At 46.7% G+C, this 24,935-nt stretch overlaps 2 protein-coding genes across 6 annotated transcripts in view; one reads left to right on the top strand and one right to left on the bottom strand.

Annotated features, from left to right (window-relative positions):
* The window catches only part of LOC124032090 (caprin-1-like), a 41,711-nt gene extending 27,828 nt beyond the window's left edge, over positions 1 to 13,883 (top strand). For 2 of the 5 annotated variants that reach the window (XM_046344183.1, XM_046344201.1), the window contains exons 11-17: positions 2,825 to 3,223; positions 3,486 to 3,596; positions 8,164 to 8,295; positions 11,094 to 11,238; positions 11,393 to 11,563; positions 11,965 to 12,059; positions 12,811 to 13,883. In XM_046344183.1, the coding sequence (XP_046200139.1) occupies positions 2,825 to 3,223; positions 3,486 to 3,596; positions 8,164 to 8,295; positions 11,094 to 11,238; positions 11,393 to 11,563; positions 11,965 to 12,059; positions 12,811 to 12,924 (1,167 nt within the window). In that variant the 3' untranslated portion in view covers positions 12,925 to 13,883. The remainder of the gene's footprint in view (positions 1 to 2,824; positions 3,224 to 3,485; positions 3,597 to 8,163; positions 8,296 to 11,093; positions 11,239 to 11,392; positions 11,564 to 11,964; positions 12,060 to 12,810) is intronic. The other 3 variants (XM_046344209.1, XM_046344191.1, XM_046344217.1) reach the window with 3 other exon arrangements.
* Positions 13,884 to 17,256: 3,373 nt separating this feature from the next.
* Positions 17,257 to 24,935, bottom strand: part of LOC124032086 (tyrosine-protein kinase CSK-like) — a 33,899-nt gene continuing 26,220 nt past the window's right edge. The window contains exons 10-11 of the mRNA XM_046344168.1: positions 19,152 to 19,238; positions 17,257 to 18,451 (exon numbers count right to left, since the gene is read on the bottom strand). Of these exons, the coding sequence (XP_046200124.1) occupies positions 18,269 to 18,451; positions 19,152 to 19,238 (270 nt within the window). The 3' untranslated portion in view covers positions 17,257 to 18,268. The remainder of the gene's footprint in view (positions 18,452 to 19,151; positions 19,239 to 24,935) is intronic.

The raw sequence follows: 24,935 nt of genomic DNA, 5'->3' as shown, positions 1-24,935 counted from the left end.
GTTAGCCACCTCTTGCGTTCCGTCAGTAGATTAGTGGGGTTCCGTGTGGTAGAGGGAATTAGTCCAAATCACTGGTTCAGATATAGAGCGTTGGGCTCCTAGCTGGTTGACTGGTTCAGATATAGAGCGTTGGGCTCCTAGCTGGTTGACTGGTTCAGATATAGAGTGTTGGGCTCCTAGCTGGTTGACTGTGGTTCAGATATAGAGCGTTGGGCTCCTAGCTGGTTGACTGGTTCAGATATAGAGTGTTGGGCTCCTAGCTGGTTGACTGTGGTTCAGATATAGAGTGTTGGGCTCCTAGCTGGTTGACTGTGGTTCAGATATAGAGCGTTGGGCTCCTAGCTGGTTGACTGGTTCAGATATAGAGCGTTGGGCTCCTAGCTGGTTGACTGGTTCAGATATAGAGCGTTGGGCTCCTAGCTGGTTGACTGGTTCAGATATAGAGCGTTGGGCTCCTAGCTGGTTGACTGGTTCAGATATAGAGCGTTGGGCTCCTAGCTGGTTGACTGGTTCAGATATAGAGCGTTGGGCTGCTAGCTAGTTGACTGGTTCAGATATAGAGCGTTGGGCTCCTAGCTGGTTGACTGGTTCAGATATAGAGCGTTGGGCTGCTAGCTGGTTGACTATGGGACAGATATAGAGCGTTGGACTCCTAGCTGGTTGACTGGTTCAGATATAGAGCGTTGGGCTCCTAGCTGGTTGACTGGTTCAGATATAGAGCGTTGGGCTCCTAGCTGGTTGACTGGTTCAGATATAGAGCGTTGGGCTCCTAGCTGGTTGACTGGTTCAGATATAGAGTGTTGGGCTCCTAGCTGGTTGACTGGTTCAGATATAGAGCGTTGGGCTGCTAGCTAGTTGACTGGTTCAGATATAGAGCGTTGGGCTGCTAGCTGGTTGACTATGGGACAGATATAGAGCGTTGGGCTCCTAGCTGGTTGACTGGTTCAGATATAGAGCGTTGGGCTGCTAGCTGGTTGACTATGGGACAGATATAGAGCGTTGGACTCCTAGCTGGTTGACTGGTTCAGATATAGAGCGTTGGGCTCCTAGCTGGTTGACTGGTTCAGATATAGAGCGTTGGGCTCCTAGCTGGTTGACTGGTTCAGATATAGAGCGTTGGGCTCCTAGCTGGTTGACTGGTTCAGATATAGAGCTGGTTGAGCTAGTTGACTGGTTCAGATATAGAGCGTTGGGCTCCTAGCTGGTTGACTGGTTCAGATATAGAGCGTTGGGCTCCTAGCTGGTTGACTGGTTCAGATATAGAGCTTTGGACTCCTAGCTGGTTGACTGTGGTTCAGATATAGAGCGTTGGGCTGCTAGCTGGTTGACTGTGGTTCAGATATAGAGCGTTGGGCTGCTAGCTGGTTGACTATGGGACAGATATAGAGCGTTGGGCTGCTAGCTGGTTGACTATGGGACAGATATAGAGCGTTGGGCTCCTAGCTGGTTGACTATGGGACAGATATAGAGCGTTGGACTCCTAGCTGGTTGACTGTGGTTCAGATATAGAGCGTTGGGCTCCTAGCTGGTTGACTGGGACAGATATAGAGCGTTGGGCTCCTAGCTGGTTGACTGGTACAGATATAGAGCGTTGGACTCCTAGCTGGTTGACTGTGGGACAGATGTAGAGCGTTGGGCTGCTAGCTGGTTGACTGGTACAGATATAGAGCGTTGGGCTCCTAGCTGGTTGACTGTGGGACAGATATAGAGCGTTGGGCTCCTAGCTGGTTGACTGTGGGACAGATATAGAGCGTTGGGCTACTAGCTGGTCGACTGTGGTTCAGATATAGAGCGTTGGGCTGCTAGTTGGTTGACTGGTTCAGATATAGAGCGTTGGGCTCCTAGCTGGTTGACTGGTTCAGATATAGAGCGTTGGGCTGCTAGCTGGTTGACTATGGGACAGATATAGAGCTTTGGACTCCTAGCTGGTTGACTGTGGTTCAGATATAGAGCGTTGGGCTGCTAGCTGGTTGACTGGTTCAGATATAGAGCGTTGGGCTGCTAGCTGGTTGACTATGGGACAGATATAGAGCTTTGGACTCCTAGCTGGTTGACTGTGGTTCAGATATAGAGCGTTGGGCTGCTAGCTGGTTGACTGGTTCAGATATAGAGCGTTGGGCTCCTAGCTGGTTGACTGTGGTTCAGATATAGAGCGTTGGACTCCTAGCTGGTTGACTGTGGGACAGATGTAGAGCGTTGGGCTGCTAGCTGGTTGACTGTGGTTCAGATATAGAGCGTTGGACTCCTAGCTGGTTGACTGTGGGACAGATGTAGAGCGTTGGGCTGCTAGCTGGTTGACTGGTACAGATATAGAGCGTTGGGCTCCTAGCTGGTTGACTGTGGTTCAGATATAGAGCGTTGGACTCCTAGCTGGTTGACTGTGGGACAGATGTAGAGCGTTGGGCTGCTAGCTGGTTGACTGGTACAGATATAGAGCGTTGGACTCCTAGCTGGTTGACTGTGGTACAGATATAGAGCGTTGGGCTGCTAGCTGGTTGACTGGTTCAGATATAGAGCGTTGGGCTCCTAGCTGGTTGACTGGTTCAGATATAGAGCGTTGGGCTCCTAGCTGGTTGACTGGTTCAGATATAGAGCGTTGGGCTGCTAGCTGGTTGACTGGTTCAGATATAGAGCGTTGGGCTCCTAGCTGGTTGACTGTGGGACAGATATAGAGCGTTGGGCTCCTAGCTGGTTGACTGGTTCAGATATAGAGCGTTGGGCTGCTAGCTGGTTGACTGTGGTTTCTCTATTTGGACCTTGGACATGATGATCAAGGAAGCATTTTTGATATTCAGCCATAACTGTTTTATGCTTCCTGCCTCAGGACTCAATGCTGGAGTTTGATGGGCAGCCCATCGACCCGGCCATCGTATCGGCCCAGCCCATCGTATCGGCCCAGCCCATCGACCCGGCCATCGTATCGGCCCAGCCCATCGACCCGGCCATCGTATCGGCCCAGCCCATCGACCCGGCCATCGTATCGGCCCAGCCCATCGACCCGGCCATCGTTTCGGCCCAGCCCATCGACCCGGCCATCGTTTCGGCCCAGCCCATCGACCCGGCCATCGTATCGGCCCAGCCCATCGACCCGGCCATCGTATCAGCCCAGCCCATGAAGCCTCCAACACAGAACATAGACCTGCCTCAGATGGGCTGTCCCCCAGCCCACCCAGAATCGTGCTTCTCACCACACACTGTTTCTGTACAGCCTGAGGCCACACAAGTGAGTTTACAGAGGTTTTACCACAGCATGACAGCAGGTTGTCCTTTCCAAAACCACCATAACATCATCATCCCACCTGTCCAGATACGATCCTCTGTTTCTCCTACTGCGACCTTGTTTACTATTTGATATCTGTCTGTAACTCTATTGTCGACCACTCGCTTGTGCCGATTAATCCGTTTTCCCTTTTAGGGATTGTTGGAAAGTACTACTGTCTGAGGTGTGGTAGAAGTGTGATGTCTCAGTCCTCTGTTCTCCCTAGGTCCCCATGGTGTCCCCCACGCCCGAGGTCTACTCCACGCCGCCTCCCATGTTCCACTCGTCACACGCGGCAGAATCCCGACCGCAGACCGAGTCCATCGACACCATCCAGGTAAATAAAGGAAGTCCAGGAGTATTGTTAGACTGCAGCCACCCAATAGCCATAGGCTGTCTTCTTTGCTTCTGCACAGCAAGTGGTACCGGTGCATCGAGTCTAGCACCAACAGGCTCCTGAACAGTGGAAAAACAAGCTTCAGCCCAGCTTAAACAAGAAAAAGGGGAATCGGGTGCTCGACTGAGGGACTTGAAAATCCCCAAATCATTCCTTACCCCCAGGAGAATTCAACTGGTGACTGTCATTCCTTACACCCAGGAGAATTCAACTGGTGACTGTCATTCCTTACCCCCAGGAGAATTCAACTGGTGACTGTCATTCCTTACCCCCAGGAGAATTCAACTGGTGACTGTCATTCCTTACCCCCAGGAGAATTTAACTGGTGACTGTCATTCCTTACCCCCAGGAGAATTCAACTGGTGACTGTCATTCCTTACCCCCAGCAGAATTCAACTGGTGACTGTCATTCCTTACCCCCAGGAGAATTCAACTGGTGACTGTCCGTGAGAATAACAAAAACAGTCGCATACTGTTTGAGTAAATCTGATTGATTGAAAACAAACAATAGTTTTCCGCATGAATCGCCTTCATCAGAGCCTTGAGCAGGAAGGTGGGTGGCACCTACATACCCTCACAGAGGGGTGTCCTGCTCATCAGGTCAATACCCTCACAGAGGGGTGTCCCGTTCATCAGGTCAATACCCTCACAGAGGGGTGTCCTGCTCATCAGGTCAATACCCTCACAGAGGGGTGTCCTGCTCATCAGGTCAATACCCTCACAGAGGGGTGTCCTGCTCATCAGGTCAATACCCTCACAGAGGGGTGTCCTGCTCATCAGGTCAATACCCTCACAGAGGGGTGTCCTGCTCATCAGGTCAATACCCTCACAGAGGGGTGTCCTGCTCATCAGGTCAATACCCTCACAGAGGGGTGTCCTGCTCATCAGGGCAAACCCTCACAGAGGGGTGTCCTGCTCATCAGGTCAATACCCTCACAGAGGGGTGTCCTGCTCATCAGGTCAATACCCTCACAGAGGGGTGTCCTGCTCATCAGGGCAATACCCTCACAGAGGGGTGTCCTGCTCATCAGGGCAATACCCTCACAGAGGGGTGTCCTGCTCATCAGGGCAATACCCTCACAGAGGGGTGTCCTGCTCATCAGGTCAATACCCTCACAGAGGGGTGTCCTGCTCATCAGGTCAATACCCTCACAGAGGGGTGTCCCGCTTCATCAGGGCAATAGAGTAGCAACTAGATGTGCTTGTCCAAATGAGGATGATCATCATTTGAAGATTCCTACACACACACACACACACACACTCCACCTGAATAACAAGAGACAAAACATATGAGAGACCGCTGTTCATTTAGAGCCTTAGTCTCGACACGATCTAAGCAGTCGATCCAAAGTGCCCCTCTCTGTCACAATTTCCACACAATATTATAATACACAAGTGTGGAAAAACAAACCCTTGCAGATTTTCTCACCTTTTGTCTTTTAGGGCGTGACTCTCATTCTCTATGGTGAGCCATGATGAGACATGACTGTGGCCGTGTTCCAGGAACCTCCTTTGGGGGGAAAAAATGATTTCCGCTTTAGTCTCAATCATTCGCCTTAGTCTAAGGCAGTGGTCACCATCCTTCTCTGAAAGATCAAGCCGAGATCTACAGCTCCAATGTAAAAAATAAAAATTATTAAAAATAAAAAAAAAAAAGGAAATGCTATGCAACATTAACATACCAAAAACTGTTTTGTAGGATTGAGGTTTGTGCAGTAAGTTTAAAAAAAAATGATCACAGCATATTGGCTATATGCCTGGACTGCCAATGTTGTTCTCGGACCGTACTATATTTCAAAACTCGAGCTTTGATGACAGAATAGATCACTTGTATCACTTGCGATGCATAGCTGAGCATAAATTGAAATAATTCGCTTTTTAACATTTTTTACTGGACTGATAGTACCTGATGTTCAGTCACGTTGGCAGAAGACCGCAGCAGAGGGCCTCTCACGGTCCTCTTTCCTCTGGTGAGACTGGGGTGGCGTCATTCCTCCAAACAGTTGCAAAACATTTTGCAACTAAAACAAGCGTTTTTATTGGACAAGTTCGGGTAGGTCCCATTCCGTTTCATTCCATTTAAGAAACCTTTTGCAACAGAATCGGTGGAATGAACACACCTCTGACCAGAGAGGGGGGGGGCAGTCTTCCAACTGATGGCAACACTCCTTGCATTGCATTGTTGTTCCTATGACCAGATGAAATGGACGATACGAGTTGCTAACAATAACGCAGACCTATCGATACACTTGGCTCCTCATTCATTGCAGCTGTGGAAGTAGGGAGAAGCACTGATGATAGTGCTGAATAAAGCTATCCTGGTCAGCTGGGTAGGCAGAGTTGGTCTCTTTAAGACACATTTAAATGGTACAAAATGGGAACACTTTGGCTACCTGGCACACAGGGCTTCTGAATCAAGGGCACCCGCCTCTCGCCGACGGGGCTTCTGAATCAAGTGCACCCACCTCTCACCCGACAGGGCTTGTGAATCAAGTGCACCCACCTCTCGCCGACGGGGCTTGTGAATCAAGTGCACCCACCTCTCGCCGACGGGTCTTGTGAATCAAGTGCACCCACCTCTCGCCCGACAGGGCTTGTGAATCAAGTGCACCCGCCTCTCGCCGGCAGGGCTTCTGAATCAAGTGCACCCACCTCTCACCCGACAGGGCTTGTGAATCAAGTGCACCCACCTCTCGCCGACGGGGCTTGTGAATCAAGTGCACCCGCCTCTCGCCGGCAGGGCTTCTGAATCAAGTGCACCCGCCTCTCGCCGACGGGGCTTGTGAATCAAGTGCACCCGCCTCTCGCCGACGGGGCTTGTGAATCAAGTGCACCCGCCTCTCGCCGACGGGGCTTGTGAATGAAGTGCACCCGCCTCTCGCCGACGGGGCTTGTGAATCAAGTGCACCCGCCTCTCGCCGACGGGGCTTGTGAATCAAGTGCACCCGTCTCTCGCCGACGGGGCTTGTGAATCAAGGGCACCCGCCTCTCGCCGACGGGGCTTGTGAATCAAGTGCACCCGCCTCTCGCCCGACGGGGCTTGTGAATCAAGTGCACCCGCCTCTCGCCCGACGGGGCTTGTGAATCAAGTGCACCCGCCTCTCGCCCGACGGGGCTTGTGAATCAAGTGCACCCACATCTCGCCCGACAGGGCTTGTGAATCAAGTGCACCCACCTCCAACAGCGTGAGACTAATAAAACCAAAAAATAGGAGCGAAAGCCTTTCGTTGGCTTTTCTACAGAAACACTTGGTGATCTGCTAGGAATGCCTTGAAGATCGACTAGTCTTATTGCGATCAACCGGTTGGTGACCACTGGTCTAAGGAATTGACCAGTAGGGATATTGCATTTTTAGAGGTTTGGGATGTTTACTATCATAGGAGCGTTTTCCTACAGAGAAGTTTGCGAGAAATAGTCGTTTGAAGCGTATCACCGTACCTTTAAAAAAAAATATATATATATATTGGTGAGGTCCAGGGAATTGACAGAGGAGGTGTAATGCTCTTCTGTAAATAATAAATGGAGATAAGTGAAGTTGATACGACACATCTACTCAAGTTATCCTCTGCGCCCCTCCAGACTACCAGAATCTCATCACTCTATCGGAGCCACAGGGACATAATTAGTGGCGATAGAACAGCTTCTATTGTCAAAACGCTGCTAAATAGATAACAACCTGGCTACACAGACGGCGTTGACCCTTTTATTGACCCATGTACAGACACACTTGCTTCCGTTCAGCCATGAGCATTAGTGAGGTCGGGCACCGATGTTGAGCGATTAGGCCTGGCTCTGTCGGCGTTCCAATTTATTCCCAAAGGTGTTCGATGGGGTTGAGGTCAGGGCTCTGTGCAGGCCAGTCAAGTTCTTCCACATATGGGATTCCATGGCTGCTCGGCCATGGAAACCTGTTTCATGAAGCTCCCGACGAACAGTTCTTCTGCTGACGTTTCTTCCAGAGGCAGTTTGGAACTTGGTTGTGAGTGTTGCAACCAAGGACACGATTTTTACTGAGCTCTAAAATAAGCCATTCTGCAAGCCAGGCCTAATCGCCCAACATCAGTGCCCAACCACACTAATGCTCTTCTGGCTGAATTGAAGCAAGTCCCCGCAGCAATGTTCCAACATCTAGTGGAAAGCCTTCCCAGAAGAGTGGAGGCTGTTATAGCAGCAATGTTCCAACATCTAGTGGAAAGCCTTCCCAGAAGAGTAGAGGCTGTTATAGCAGCAATGTTCCAACATCTAGTGGAAAGCCTTCCCAGAAGAGTAGAGGCTGTTATAGCAGCAATGTTCCAACATCTAGTGGAAAGCCTTCCCAGAAGAGTGGAGGCTGTTATAGCAGCAGAGGCGGGGTTACCAACTCCATATTAACGCCCATGATTTTGGAGTGACATGTTCGACGAGCAGGTGTCCACACACAGTTGGTCACGTAGTGTAGCTAGGTGGGGACAACCACCATCTCTCCCTGGTGACATACATGTTAAAGCCATTATTCCTTCCCATCCAGGTGTCCCTGTCGTCAGAGCAGCCCCCTGCCTCCTCCTCTCAGACCCAGGTCTTCCAGTCTGTCAACGGGCCCAAACCCCCACACAGCTCCGGCATCAATGTCAACGCAGCACCATTCCAGTCCATGCAAACAGTAAGGTCACACACTTTTGGATACTTGGAGACACACACACACAATGGCTGAAATGTCATCTTTTCTGAGACCAGGAAGCGACTTTTTTTATGACTATTTTGGGGGGGGGTCTGACACCCTATGTTAACATTACTGAACTAAGAGAAGAACATTGGTTTGATTTGAGCCATACCACTGAGGCTAAGCTTCCCGCCATCCAGGACCTACACTTGAAGTCAGAATTTTTTTGTTGTTGTTTTTTTAAACCTTTATTTAACCAGGCAAGTCAGTTAAGAACAATTTCTTATTTACAATGACGGTCTAGGAACAGTGGGTTAACTGCCTGTTCAGGGGCAGAATGACAGATTTGTACCTTGTCAGCTCGGGGGTTTAAGTTTACATACACTTAGGTTGGAGTCATTAAAACTCGTTTTTCAACCACTCCACAAATCTATTGTTAACAAACTATAGTTTTGGCAAGTCAGTTATGAGATCTACTTTGTGCATGACACAAGTAATTTTTCCAACAATTGTTTACAGACAGATTATTTCACTTATAATTCACTGTATCACAATTCCACTGGGTCAGAATTTTACATACACTAATTTGACTGTGCCTTTAAACAGCTTGGAAAATTCCAGAAAATGATGTCATGGCTTTAGACGCTTCTGATAGGCTCATTGACATCATTTGAGTCAATTGGAGGTGTACCTGTGGATGTATTTCCTGGCCTACCTTCAAACTCAGTGACTGTTTGCTTGACATCATAGGAAAATAAAAAGAAATCAGCCAAGACCTCAGAAAAATAATTGTGGACCTCAAGTATAAACACCATGAGACCACGCAGCCGTCATACCGCTCAGGAAGGAGACTCATTCTGTCTCCTAGAGATGAACGTACTTTGGTGCGAATCAATGCCAGAACAAATGCAAAGGACCTTGTGATGATGCTGGAGGAAACAGGTGCTATATTGACAACCTGAAAGGCTGCTCAGCAAGGAAGAAGCCACTGATCCAAAACCGCCATTAAAAAAAGACAGACTACGGTTTGCAACTGCACATGGGGACAAAGATCATACTTTTTGGAGAAATGTCCTCTGGTCTGATGAAACAAAAATAGAACTGTTTGGCCATAATGACCATCGTTATGTTTGGAGGGAAAAGGGGGAGACTTGCAAGCCGAAGAACAACATCCCAACCGTGAAGCACGGGGGTGGCAGCATCATATATATATATATATATATATATATATATATATATATATATATATATATATATATATATATGCCATTTAGCAGACGCTTTTATCCAAAGCGACTTAGTCATGTGTGCATACATTCTACGTATGGGTGGTCCCGGGGATCGAACCCACTACCCTGGCATTACAAGCGCCATGCTCTACCAACTGAGCTACAGAAGGACCATGTTGTGGGGGGTGCTTTGATGCAGGAGGGACCGGTGCACTTCACAAAATAGATGGCATCATGAGAAAGGAAATGTATGTGGATATATTGAAGCAACATCTCAAGACATCAGCCAGGAAGTTAAAGCTTGGTTACAAATGGGTCTTCCAAATGGACAATGACCCCAAGCATACTTCCAAAGTTGTGGCAAAATAGTTTTAAGGACAAAGTCAAGGTCTTGGAGTGGCCATCACAAAGTCCTGGCCTCAATCCTATAGAAAATGTGTGGGCAGAACTGAAAAAGCTTGTGCGAGCAAGGAGGCCTACAAACCTGACTCAGTTACACCATCTGTCATGGGTGAATTTTGGCCCATTCCTCAACTTATTGTGGGAAGCTTGTGGAAGGCTACCTGAAACGTTTGACCCAAGTTAAGCAATGCTACCAAATACACTCAATTAGTATCTAAACTTCTGACCCATTGGGAATGTCATGAAAGATATAAAAGCTGAAATAAATCATTCTCTCTACTAGTATTCTGACATTTTCACCTTTTTAAAATAAAGTGCTGATCCTAACTGACCTAAGACAGGGATTTTTTTACTTAGGATTAAATGTCAGTAATTGTGAAACTGAGTTCAAATGTAGTTGGCTAAGGTGTATGTAAACTTCAGACATCAACTGTATATAATGTCTGAGGAAAGCCCATAAATAGGACTCCAGTCTCCCAAGTCATAGACTGTTCTCTCTGCTACTACTACTACTATGGCAAGCGGTTCCAAGTCGAGGACCAAGAGGCTCCTTTTAATTTACAGCTTCTACCCCCAAACCATAAGACTGCTGAACAATTCATCAAATGGCCACCCGGACCATTTACAATTTGCTTTATCTTGGCCAGGTCGCAGTTTTAAATGAACTTGTTCTGAACTAGCTTACTTGGTTAAATAAAGGTAACATTTTAAATAAGCATTGACCTCCTCCCTCCATTTTTATTTTGTACACTGCTGCTACTCACTGTTTATTACCTATGCAAATGTCAGTTCACCCCCACCTACATGTACAAATTACTTCAACTAACCTGTACCCCCGCACACTGACTAGGTACCGGTGCCCCCTGTATATAGCCTCGTTATTTTTATTTTTTAAACTTTTTTAGTTTATTTGGTAAATATTTTCTTAACCAACAGCGCAGTTCAAGAAGAGTTAAGGGCTTTGTAAGTACGAATTTCACGGTGTACTTGTATTCGGCGCGTGTGACAAAGTTTGATTTGACGAGCTACACTTGGACAAGGTTGAGTAGCAACAGGAACACAAGTCCCAGATTGTGACTAACTCTGACCTTTTCTCAGTCTTTTCAGCAAGTACCTATTGTTCATGGTTGAACCACAGTACTCACCAGGCTGCCTTATTCCCCTCAGGTATTCAACCTCAACGCCCCTGTCCCGCCAGCCAATGAGACGGAAGCCTTGACCCAGGCCAGCCAATACCAGAACAGCTACAGCCAACAGGGCTTCAGCAGCCAATCACAGCAGACGGATATGCAGACAGAACAGCTGCAGTCTGGTGAGCTAGCAGGGTTAGAGCAGTTTTGGGGTTTTTTCCCACCGAGTGGAGCCAAACACCATCCTGGAAGGACACTGTGAACACGTTCAACAACGATATTTCATGACTGGTCTTAAAATTGCCATTTTACATAAACATTATTTTTTTCCTGTAGTAGTTAGTGCCTTCCACTCCCAGGACCTATCCCTGCCCAGCCAGGACTTGTCCCAGAGGCAGCAGCTCAGCCAGCAGGGTACAGGGTTTGGCCCTGGGGCCAGTCACCAGGCTTTCTACAACAGCAGAGGCATGACCCGCGGAGGGCCACGTAATGCCAACGGCTACAAAGGTAGTTAACAAGTCCTCTACAGTCACTGTTAACTACTGCAGGGCTACACAGCATTTATTTTTTTATTTTACCTTTTATTTAACTAGGCAAGTCAGTTGAGAACAAATTCTTATTTTCAATGACGGCCTAGGAACAGTGGGTTAACTGCCTGTTCAGGGGCAGAACGACAGATTTGTACCTTGACAGCTCGGGCGATTTGAACTTGCAACCTTCCGGTTACTAGTCCAACACTCTAACCACTAGTCTACCCTGCCACCCAGCATCTTCAATATACTACAGCTTTCTGTTCGCTTTTGGAGTTGATGATTGTGTTTGAGAAGTGAGAATTTTTAAAATATATATATATATATATTTTTTTAAAATTGCAGTGGATCTAACTTGAGTGTACCGATCCATTCCAGGGTCTGCCTTCACCAACACTCCTAACTCTGGATACCAACAGGCCCAGTTCAACACACCTCGGGACTACTCCAACGGGGGCAACTACCAACGCGGGGTAAATAACTTTTGACCTTATCACTCACACAGGTTTGGGATGGATGTTGAACTAACATGCTCAGGACCAGTTTCCCGGACACAGATTAAGCTCTGGACTAAAAAGCACTTTCAATTGGGGGAGCTTCTTTTTTTATTTTTTTTGTAGTCCAAGACTAGACTTAATCTGTGTCTGGGAAGTTGGCCCTCGAAGTTGTCCTTCCCTTTGCCATAAGGGATCTTGGATGGTCGCAAATGTTCTGTTTGGCATCTATAAGACCAGGGGGTGGCAGGTTGCCTAGCGGTTACGAGCGGTGGGCCGGTATCCCAGAGTGTTCTGTTTGGCATCTATAAGAGCAGGGGGTGGCAGGTTGCCTAGCGGTTACGAGCGGTGGGCCGGTATCCCAGAGTGTTCTGTTTGGCATCTATAAGAGCAGGGGGTGGCAGGTTGCCTAGCGGTTACGAGCGGTGGGCCGGTATCCCAGAGTGTTCTGTTTGGCATCTATAAGAGCAGGGGGTGGCAGGTTGCCTAGCGGTTACGAGCGGTGGGCCGGTATCCCCGAGTGTTCTGTTTGGCATCTATAAGAGCAGGGGTGGCAGGTTGCCTAGCGGTTACGAGCGGTGGGCCGGTATCCCTGAGCGGACTGGTTTTGTGTTCCTTCTCCTTGCCATTCTACTGAATAGTCTCATTGTATTTGTTAGGAATCTATAAAGGACTACTCTCTCTAAGAACTGTCAATAATGTTTTTGTCCCTCTTCCCCCACCGCTTCAGGACGGTTATAATCAGGTAGACCGTGAAATGCTGAATCAGAACTACAAACGTGGTGCGGGTCAGGGACCCAGAGGTGTATCTCGAGGAGGCAATGCCCAGGCCATCAGGTCCTGATCGGGCCTGTTTGACTGACTCCGACTGGTGGTTCCAACTCACGTCTTGTCCTCTTGGCCCTGGCCCCAACATTTCAATGTTTTCAGATCGAAGGGATCACACACACCGTACTGAATGTTGATCTGCTGTTTGTTCAGCGACCACCTGATCGCTGGTGGACATGTGACATTTTTGTGCGACTCTACGTGTAAGATCTGTTTGCAGTCAACACTCTGAATAGAAGTGTTAAGTACTCTCAGCTGGAAAAAGCTACTTACTGGTCTGTCTGAGCCTTAAAACGTCTGGAGACGTAAAACCGGTGTAGTGGTAGACTGATTTAGGTCTCTTTTTGTTGTTGTCCTGAGTGGGACAAAGATGCAACAATCGCATGTGGAGTTTCCACCATATTGCGTCTTACAGATCTGTAAAAAAAGAAATGTAAGGGTCCAAGGTGGTGGTGGTGGGGGGGTGGTGGTGTAAGGAGCGAATTGGGACAGGTTTTGACTGAGCGACAACATGCCACACTTATTCAAGATATCCAGAATGCAGTTTGCACCCACCTCACTTTTTATTTGTCATGTGGTCCTCATTAGATTAAAAAATCATAATAATAATTAAAATCCTGACTTTTGGATCAGTCATGCCTGCTTTGCCATTTAAATGAAAAAATATTTGTTTTAAAAGGAGTCTGAATATACAAGCCAAGCTGTAAATCCGACAAATGGTTTTAAGCATTCCCTGTTTTGAAACAAATATTCCTGTAAACTTGAAAGTTTTCATTTTTACACTGTCACTGCTGGTCCGAGCCCCCAGGAGTACTTCTCTGTTCTCTTGCCCAGCCCCCCCCTCCCACATAATGTGATTTTGGGTTCTAAAAAAAGTATTTTGTTTTTAATTGTTTTTTAAAGGATCTCTCAATTCCTCAGTTTGTAAATTGATGTTGCATCGAATGGTTTCATTAAAGATGATGTTGCATTATCCTTGATTTGTGGTCGTTGCGTCCAGTGTCGTCTATTGCTGAGTGATTTGGGAGCAGCAAGGATCGAACAAGATGGTTTCCTTGTTGAATTGTCTTTGCAGCAGTGATTGCAGCAGATGGATGACTTGGAGTTAAACAGGAGATCTTTATGGAGAGTGTGGATTACTAGAACATGTTTCCAATACACACGATTTGACGATCATTACAAATTCTGGTGTGTGTATATATTTCACATTGATGTTGGGTGACATGTGTGATATATATATATATATATACTGCTCAAAAAATTAAGGGAACACTTAAACAACACAATGTAACTCCAAGTCAATCACACTTCTGTGAAATCAAACTGTCCACTTCGGACGCAACACTGATTGACAATACATTTCACATGCTGTTGTGCAAATGGAATAGACAACAGGTGGAAATTATAGGCAATTAGCAAGACACCCCCAATAAAGGTAGTAGTTCTGCAGGTGGTGACCACAGACCACTTCTCAGTTCCTATGCTTCCTGGCTGATGTTTTGGTCACTTTTGAATGCTGGCGGTGCTTTCACTCCAGTGGTGGCATGAGACGGAGTCTACAACCCACACAAGTGGCTCAGGTAGTGCAGCTCATCCAGGATGGCACATCAATGCGAGCTGTGGCAAGAAGGTTTGCTGTGTCTGTCAGCGTAGTGTCCAGAGCATGGAGGCGCTACCAGGAGACAGGCCAGTACATCAGGAGACGTGGAGGAGGCCAACAAGCCGGCAGCAGGACCTCTGCCTTTGTGCAAGGAGGAGCACTCCAAGAGCCCTGCAAAATGACTTCCAGCAGGCCACAAATGTGCATGTATGCTCAAACGGTCAGAAACAGACTCCATGAGGGGTGGTATGAGAGCCCAACGTCCACAGATGGGGGTTGTGCTTACAGCCCAACACCGTGCAGGACGTTTGGCATTTGCCAGAGAACACCAAGATTGGCAAATTTGCCACTGGTGCCCTGTGCTCTTCACAGATGAAAGCAGGTTCACACTGAGCACGTGACAGAGTCTGGAGACGCCGTGGGGAATGTTCTGCTGCCTGCAACATCCTCCAGCATGACCGGTTTCGCAGTGGGTCAGTCATGGTGTGGGGTGACATTTCTTTGGGGGGCTGCACATCCCTCTATGTGCTCGCCAGAGGTAGCCTGACTGCCATTAGGTACCGAGATGAGATCCTCAGACCCCTTGTGAGACCATATGCTGGTGCGGTTGGCCCTGGGTTCCTCCTAATGCAAGACAATGCTAGACCTCATGTGGCTTGAGTGTCAGAAGTTCCTGCAAGAGGAAGGCATTGATGCTATGGACTGGCCTGCCCTTTCCCCAGACCTAGACATGTCTCGCTCCATCCACCAACGCCACGTTGCACCAGACTGTCCAGGAGTTGGCGGATGCTTTAGTCCAGGTCTGGGAGGAGATCCCTCAGGAGACCATCCGCCATCTCATCAGGATGCCCAGGCGTTGTCGGGAGGTCATACAGGCACGTGGAGGCGTCACGCACTACTGAGCCTCATTTTGACTTTCTTTAAGGACATTACAAAGTTGGATCAGCCTGTAGTGTGGTTTTCCACTTTAATTTTGAGTGTGACTCCAAATCCAGATCTCCATGGGTTGATACATTTGAGTGATTTTGTTGTCAGCACATTCAACTATGTAAAGAAAAAGGTATTTAAGAATATTTCATTCATTCAGATCTAGGATGTGTTATTTTAGTGTTCCCTTAAATCTTTTGAGCAGTGTATATATACAGTGGGGCAAAAAGTATTTAGTCAGCCACCAATTGTGCAAGTTCTCCTACTTAAAAAAGATGAGGCCTGTCATATTCATCATAGGTACACGTCAACTATGACAGACAAAATGAGAAGAAAAAAAATCCAGAAAATGACATTGTAGGATTTTTAATTAATTTATTTGCAAATTATGGTGGAAAATAAATTACACCAGTCTAATATCAAGAGTTGATAGGCTTGAAGTCAAACCGCGCTGTGCTTCAAGCATTGCGAAGAGCTGCTGGCAAACTGCTGCCTACCATCGCTCAGTCAGACTGCTCTATCAAATATAAAATCATACACTTAATTATAACATAACACACAGAAATACGAGCCTTTTGTCATTAATATGGTCGAATCCGGAAACGATCATTTCGAAAACAAAACGTTTATTCTTTCAGTGAAATACGGAACCGTTCCGTATTTTATCTAACGGGTGGCATCCCGATTTCAGAGCGCAGAATAGCTGATGAGGCCGGTTTCAGAAAACGTCGGCACAAAAAAAATGCGTAATTAAAAATTGCTGCCAGCAGCACAGTTACAAACGCCCTGGATAACATGAAAACAGCCCAACTAGCTCTGCTAGGGCGAGTAAAATGGTCAGTGAGGTTCTCTCATTTGTGTCTGGAAATAGGGAGTAAACGAGCCAATGTTTGCCAGTGAAGTTGGGTGCCTTGAGGTCAAAGCGTCCAGTGTGCGCTCTGAATTCATGAAGTTACAAATGGACAATCTGAGCACACTCTGCACTCCAGATTGAATTTACGAAAACCACCTTTATATACATCACAGAAGACTGAAATATAACACAACCGTTTGACATAAACACCCGATAGTTCAAAATCACAATTATAACATTTGATAGTTACAGACAACCAATATCTCCTTCTTTACCATAATGTTACTCTTCTGTATCTACTAAATAAAGGATGACTGAAGCTCTGCGGGGACCAGACAAAAGTGTTTTTATACACAGTAAGGTGGACAGTTATTTCCTGTCCGATTATCATATAGATGTTCAAATCAATGCATCATGGACTCAATCAGTCTAATCTTCGTACTCGTCCCGTGTCCTTTTCGGACCAATGTGGATCGCTGTCATTCTGTGTTAAATAGATATTCGTTTCTCGAAGGTTGAGAAGCTGACAAACCATTGAGATGGGAACTCCGGATTAGATAAAGGATAACAAGCCTGCTGTTGGCGTACCAATCGGTTGGGAGTGAAATGTCTCGGCTTCTCGAACTGGCTGGTTATTTATTTTCACTTCTCAAAAATAACTTTGTCTTCAGCCAGGTCAAAAACAAGATATATTGTAGACTTGGTTACTTAGCACTGTCGGCAGCTGTCAAAAATACATCAGCTTCATCCAATGCAAACTTTACCGGGAAATAAATGTACTCAAGGATATTTTAAACTGCGCGATTACTTTTTCAGCGCAGATGCTTGCTTTTTGTTTTCAGTGCTCATTTCCCTGTTGCACCACTACGTTGCAACCAATCCCCCATTCCACCGGAAGCTAAATAGTTCCACAACTATATTCACAAACGCACATCACCAAAGAACAAAATAAGACAAGTCTCAAAACATTTAAGTGGAATGATTTAATCATCTCAGCAAAGTAAAAAATAACATTAGAATCAGGGCTTTTCATCCACATGCACAGTTCCTTTGAGTTCTCAACTTTATTTATTTTACTCTGAATATTCCAAGGCCCATAAATTTATCTGTTACAAAATTATTATTTTTTTCTTCTCCATAATGTATTTTCCCTCTGGTACCCATGCTCTTTGTCATGTTACAGCTCATCAAATACTTTTTTTCCTGGAGGATTTGTCCTGCTTTCCAGTTTGGTAAATGTGAGATGAACACTTGTCCATAAGAGAGAAGGATGTGGAATGACATTTAGACAATGTATAAAACATAGAAAAATAGAAAGAAAGAAAAAAGGCAAGCGTGTAGAGGCGTGACGTGTCCTGCGTTCATTCTGGAGGCACTTTGGCACAGATTAATACCCTCTTAACCCGTATGGGTAGAGCGCAGGGACATGGGAAGTGTAATACCTGGCTCTGGGTGGATTCACACTACTGAGCCAAGCACTACCTACTGCACTGGCCTGGTTATACATCTAATGTAAAAAATAAAATCAAAACATATTTGAGCCAGCACGGTGCGAGAGTGTGAAAGGAGTATAGTATGTCACGACAGGGCAGGATTGGTTTGACACCGGGTACACACTGTAGTCAGCCAGACAGACACACCCACTACTGTACTGTAGTACAGGCAGCCCTGAGGTGGTGGTGGGGGGGGGTGCCAACAAGTGGCAAAAACATGTCAACAGAATGAGAAATGATAAAACATCAAGTCAGAAAAGCAGTGAACGTTTAACACAATCTGGTGGGATTCTTTCATTTATGGAGAAAAATAAAGGGAGGAAGGAAGATTTGACTGAGGTCTTGATAAAGGCAGGTCCCATCACAAAAGAAGAGCAATCCCTGTATGTCCTCTCTCTCTCTCTCATCATTTCTCTACCTCCCCCTCTTCCTCAATGAAAGGAGAGCCACCCTTGTCCTCTCTCCCCTTCCTCCTATTCCTATCCTCTCAAAGGTAGAGCTCCTTGGCTAGGATATGATGCAGTTTCTCCCGGAGGACTCTGAAGCGGGGTCGCACCAGGGGGTCCAGGGTCCAGCACTGCTTCATGACTTCATACACCACCTCAGGACAGCCGTCCGGGGCGTCCATCTTGTAGCCCTTCTCTACGCGTGGTACCACCTCCTTCAGAGGCTGAGGGAGGAGGAGAAGGTCGGGATGAGGAAATCGGAAAATAATGAAAAGGTGAAGAGGGGAGTGGACACGGGAGTCATTTATAGAGGATCAGAGTGGACACGGGAGTCATTTATAGAGGATCAGAGTGGACACGGGAGTCATTTATAGAGGCTCAGAGTGGACACGGGAGTCATTTATAGAGGCTCAGAGTGGACACGTGAGTCATTTATAGAGGCTCAGAGTGGACACGGGAGTCATTTATAGAGGCTCAGAGTGGACACGGGAGTCATTTATAGAGGCTCAGAGTTGACACGGGAGTCATTTATAGAGGCTCAGAGTGGACACGGGAGTCATTTATAGAGGCTCAGTGGACACGGGAGTCATTTATAGAGGATCAGAGTTGACACGGGAGTCATTTAGAGGATCAGAGTTGACACGGGAGTCATTTATAGAGGATCAGAGTGGACACGGGAGTCAGAGGATCAGAGTGGACACGGGAGTAATTTATAGAGGATCAGAGTGGACACGGGAGTCATAGAGGATCAGAGTGGACACGGGAGTCATTTATAGAGGATCAGAGTGGACACGGGAGTCATTTATAGAGGATCAGAGTGGACACATTTCAGATTTACTACATCAACTCTTAACTGCTTAGATTCATATATACTGTATAAGCTGTCACACACCTGCCAATCTGTCCAGGCAAAAATATACTTACAATTCTGGGGTAAGGCACTCGGCCAAAGGAGTAGATCTCCCACAGCAAGATCCCATAGCTCCACACATCTGACTTGGTGGAGAATTTCTGTTGATCAAGACATCATTTCAGCTCATGTGTAACACATACAGTACATCATTAAAATGGTGCCAATCAGCAGTACAACACCATCGATATATTCTAAAATCTCAAGTCGACCTCTAACCCCTACACTCCCTGTAGATCTCAGAGGATTAGATAGGTGTAAGCAATATGGTGGTAGCTCTATTTTGTCCTCTTGATAGGCTAGATGGAATTGCTACCATATTGCTTTACACCTATCCAATCTCCTCCAATCAAAACAAGTTCCAAGAGCAGGGGTTGGGCCGACCTTTTGGCTCAAGGGCCACATATTATACGTGGGACAAACATGCGCAGCCTTTATTCATTTTCACATCGACACAGCAACAACTAGTGACCTGTAGGTGTACATATGCCTGCAGAACATTCCAGAACATTTCCTTTGTTTTCTTGTGAACACATTCTTCACAATATTGATCAAATTGCATTGGCATTGTTTGCTGTTTGGGGTTTTAGGCTGGGGTTTCTGTACAGCACTTTGAGATATCAGCTGATGTACGAAGGGCTATATAAATAAATTTGATTTGATTTGATTTGATTTTGATTTATATCATCACAGACACCGTCAAACACATACACAGACCCTGCATCTCTACCCTTGTAAAGTGCAAACTTAAAAATATATATATATATTATATGACTGGAGACATGCAAAATGTAAAAAGCAGATGTGTAAAAAAATAATAATTTAAAAAAGATTCTAAAATTTGAGTGAAACATCGGTTTCCTTTGGAATGGTCCGTTTCTGTGAAAGCATATTAAGGAACAATTCTCATCTCCGTTGTGAGCCATATTTACAGTTATCCAATCACCTCAGCCCAAACCTGACTGATTAGTTATTATCCAATCACCTCAGCCCAAATCTGACTGATTAGTTATTATCCAATCACCTCAGCCCAAACCTGACTGATTAGTTATTATCCAATCACCTCAGCCCAAACCTGACTGATTAGTTATTATCCAATCACCTCAGCCCAAACCTGACTGATTAGTTATTACCTGTATCCATGTGCATCGCTGGATAATTCTCACTGCATCACCATCACCATGAAAAAGCATCATCCTTGCCTACCCCAGTCACGGTTATGTGAGTCTTAAAATGTGAACAATGTGTCTGGGTCACCTATCTTGGCAAAGGGAATCAAAAAAAGTCTGATCATCTTTGATATTGAGATTCTCATAAACAGCTGACAAGTGGTCATTTATTAAATTTGACCTGTGATGCAATTTGTTGTGATTCATGACTGAGAACGTTTGTTCACACACATATCTGGACCTGAATAAAAACAAGCACCATTTGGGCTTTTTTAATGTTTGGGAACTTTGTTACATTCAGTGAGCCGTAGAACTGCTGGTCTATTGTTTCCGTTTTGTACTTCTGCTTTTAAAACTGTGTCACATTAGATGTCGATGAGATACAATTGTGTGTGTCTGTGTGTGTCTGTGTGTGTGTGTGTCTGTGTGTGTCTGTGTGTGTCTGTGTGTGTGTGTCTGTGTGTGTGTGGTGGTGCTTTCTCACTGTCGACAGACAGGGAGCCATGATACAAGCTCCATCTCAGTTTCGATCTTGGTGAAGTCTGAGAAGAGGTGGGAAAACTCTGCATGCAACTATGTCCTGATGTGGGCGTGTTCAGTGTGGAAACATGAGCAAAAGACCTGCTGTTTGGCCTTGAACATCGTACGTTTGGCCTTGAACATCGTACGTTTGGCCTTGAACATCGTACGTTTGGCCTTGAACATCGTACGTTTGGCCTTGAACATCGTACGTTTGGCCTTGAACATCGTACGTTTGGCCTTGAACATCGTACGTTTGGCCTTGAACATCGTACGTTTGGCCTTGAACATTGTACGTTTGGCCTTGAACATTGTATGTTTCGTTTGGTTTGCTTTCGCCGTAAAGCCTTTTTGAAATCAGACACTGTGGTTGGATTAACAAGAAGTGTATCTTTAAAATGGTGTAAAATACTTGTGTGTTTGAGGAATTTTAATTAGGAGATTTCTTTTGTTTTGAATTTGGTGCCCTGCACTTTCACTGGCTGTTGTTGAGGTGGGACGCTAGCATCCCGAATATCCCAGAGAGGTTAAACGGCAACACTTTCTTGGCATATTATTAGTAAAACAAGTATTTTGCTGTCCATTCTTCTTTAAAACAACATTCAGTCCACTTCTCATTTTCGCAGCACTCATTTTTCACGTCAAAAGTCGTCAAGGAATGAAGTGGCTGTGATGACGGAGCGTGCCGCCAGGCCACAGCACCATCTATTGGAAACACAGAGAGCACTGCCAGGCCACAGCACCATCTATTGGAAACACAGAGAGCACCATCTATTGGAAACACAGAGAGCACCGCCAGGCCACAGCACCATCTATTGGAAACACAGAGCACCGCCAGGCCACAGCACCATCTATTGGAAACACAGAGAGCACCATCTATTGGAAACACAGAGAGCACCGCCAGGCCTCGACCTACAGATTCCTCCCTTTCTGAACACAACCCAGGGTAAACTTTCCATACCACGGCTCAAACTCGGGGCCCTGTGCCTCGCTAAAACGTGACCGCCCTCCTTGACAAAATACTTCCGGCGCCGACAGAGATGGCCGCCTCGCTTCGCGTTCCTAGGAAACTATGCAGTTTTTTGTTTTTTTACGTGTTATTTCTTACATTAGTACCCCAGGTCATCTTAGGTTTCATTACATACAGTCGAGAAGAACTACTGAATATAAGATCAGCGTCAACTCACCATCAGTACGACCAAGAATATGTTTTCCGCGACACGGATCCTGTGTTCTGCCTTACAAACAGGTCAACGGAATTGATTCCATGCAGCGACCCCAAAAAAAACGACTTCGTAAAAGAGGGAAACGTAGCGGTCTTCTGGTCAGACTCCGGTCACGGGTACAACACGCACCACTCCCTAGCATTCTTCTTGCCAATGTCCAGTCTCTTGACAACAAGGTTGATGAAATCCGAGCAAGGGTAGCATTCCAGAGGGACATCAGAGACTGTAACGTCCTCTGCTTCACGGAAACATGGCTCACTGGGAAGACGCTATCCGGGACGGTGCAGCCAACGGGTTTCTCCACGCATCGCGCCGACAGAAACAAACATCTTTCTGGTAAGAAGAGTGGCGGGGGCGTATGCCTCATGACTAACGAGACATGGTGTGATGAAAGAAACATACAGGAACTCAAATCCTTCTGTTCACCTGATTTAGAATTCCTCACAATCAAATGTAGACCGCATTATCTACCAAGAGAATTCTCTTTGATTATAATCACAGCCGTATATATCCCCCCCCAAGCAGTCACATGGATGGCTCTGAACAAACTTTATTTAACTCTTTGCAAACTGGAAACCATTTATCCGGAGGCTACATTCATTGTAGCTGGGGATTTTAACAAAGCTAATCTGAAAACAAGACTCCCTAAATTTTATCAGCATATCGATTGCGCAACCAGGGGTGGTAAAACCTTGGATCATTGTTACTCTAACTTCCGTGACGCATATAAGGACCTGCCCCGCCCCCCTTTCGGAAAAGCTGACCACGACTCCATTTTGTTGATCCCTGCCTACGGACAGAAACTTAAACAAGAGGCTCCCACGCTGAGGTCTGTCCGACCAAGCTGACTCCACACTCCAAGACTGCTTCCATCACGTGGACTGGGACATGTTTCTTATTGCGTCAGATAAAAATATTGACGAATACGCTGATTCGGTGTGCGAGTTCATTAGAACGTGCGTTGAAGATGTCGTTCCCATAGCAACGATAAAAACATTCCCTAACCAGAAACCGTGGATTGATGGCAGCATTCGCGTGAAACTGAAAGCGCGAACCACTGCTTTTAATCAGGGCAAGGTGTCTGGTAACATGACCGAATACAAACAGTGCAGCTATTCCCTCCGCAAGGCTATTAAACAAGCGAAGTGTCAGTACAGAGACAAAGTAGAATCTCAATTCAACGGCTCAGACACAAGAGGCATGTGGCAGGGTCTACAGTCAATCACGGACTACAAGAAGAAACCCAGCCCAGTCACGGACCAGGATGTCTTGCTCCCAGGCAGACTAAATAACTTTTTTGCCCGCTTTGAGGACAATACAGTGCCACTGACACTGCCTGCAACGAAAACATGCGGTCTCTCCTTCACTGCAGCCGAGGTGAGTAAGACATTTAAACGTGTTAACCCTCGCAAGGCTGCAGGCCCAGACGGCATCCCCAGCCGCGCCCTCAGAGCATGCGCAGACCAGCTGGCCGGTGTGTTTACGGACATATTCAATCAATCCCTATACCAGTCTGCTGTTCCCACATGCTTGAAGAGGGCCACCATTGTTCCTGTTCCCAAGAAAGCTAAGGTAACTGAGGTAAACGACTACCGCCCCGTAGCACTCACTTCCGTCATCATGAAGTGCTTTGAGAGACTAGTCAAGGACCATATCACCTCCACCCTACCTGACACACTAGACCCACTCCAATTTGCTTACCGCCCAAATAGGTCCACAGACGATGCAATCTCAACCACACTGCACACTGCCCTAACCCACCTGGACAAGAGGAATACCTATGTGAGAATGCTGTTCATCGACTACAGCTCGGCATTCAACACCATAGTACCCTCCAAGCTCGTCATCAAGCTCGAGACCCTGGGTCTCGACCCCGCCCTGTGCAACTGGGTACTGGACTTCCTGACGGGCCGCCCCCAGGTGTTGAGGGTAGGCAACAACATCTCCTCCCCGCTGATCCTCAACACGGGGGCCCCACAAGGGTGCGTTCTGAGCCCTCACCTGTACTCCCTGTTCACCCACAACTGCGTGGCCACGCACGCCTCCAACTCAATCATCAAGTTTGCGGACGACACAACAGTGGTAGGCTTGATTACCAACAACGATGAGACGGCCTACAGGGAGGAGGTGAGGGCCCTCGGAGTGTGGTGTCAGGAAAATAACCTCACACTCAACGTCAACAAAACTAAGGAGATGATTGTGGACTTCAGGAAACAGCAGAGGGAACACCCCCCTATCCACATCGATGGAACAGTAGTGGAGAGGGTAGCTAGTTTTAAGTTCCTCGGCATACACATCACAGACAAACTGAATTGGTCCACTCACACTGACAGCGTCGTGAAGAAGGCGCAGCAGCACCTCTTCAACCTCAGGAGGCTGAAGAAATTTGGCTTGTCACCAAAAGCACTCACAAACTTCTACAGATGCACAATCGAGAGCATCCTGGCGGGCTGTATCACCGCCTGGTACGGCAACTGCTCCGCCCTCAACCGTAAGGCTCTCCAGAGGGTAGTGAGGTCTGCACAACACATCACCGGGGGCAAACTACCTGCCCTTCAGGACACCTACACCACCCGATGTTACAGGAAGGCCATAAAGATCATCAATACACCACCCGATGTTACAGGAAGGCCATAAAGATCATCAAGGACATCAACCACCCGAGCCACTGCCTGTTCACCCCGCTATCATCCAGAAGGCAAGGTCAGTACAGGTGCATCAAAGCTGGGACCGAGAGACTGAAAAACAGCTTCTATCTCAAGGCCATCAGACTGTTAAACAGCCACCACTAACATTGAGTGGCTGCTGCCAACACACTGACATTGACACTGACCCAACTCCAGCCACTTTAATAATGGGAATTGATGGGAAATGATGTAAATAT

Source organism: Oncorhynchus gorbuscha, linkage group LG01 (assembly GCF_021184085.1).
Source record: "Oncorhynchus gorbuscha isolate QuinsamMale2020 ecotype Even-year linkage group LG01, OgorEven_v1.0, whole genome shotgun sequence".
NCBI lineage: Eukaryota > Metazoa > Chordata > Actinopteri > Salmoniformes > Salmonidae > Oncorhynchus > Oncorhynchus gorbuscha.
This window is presented reverse-complemented; position numbering and strand designations above follow the sequence as displayed.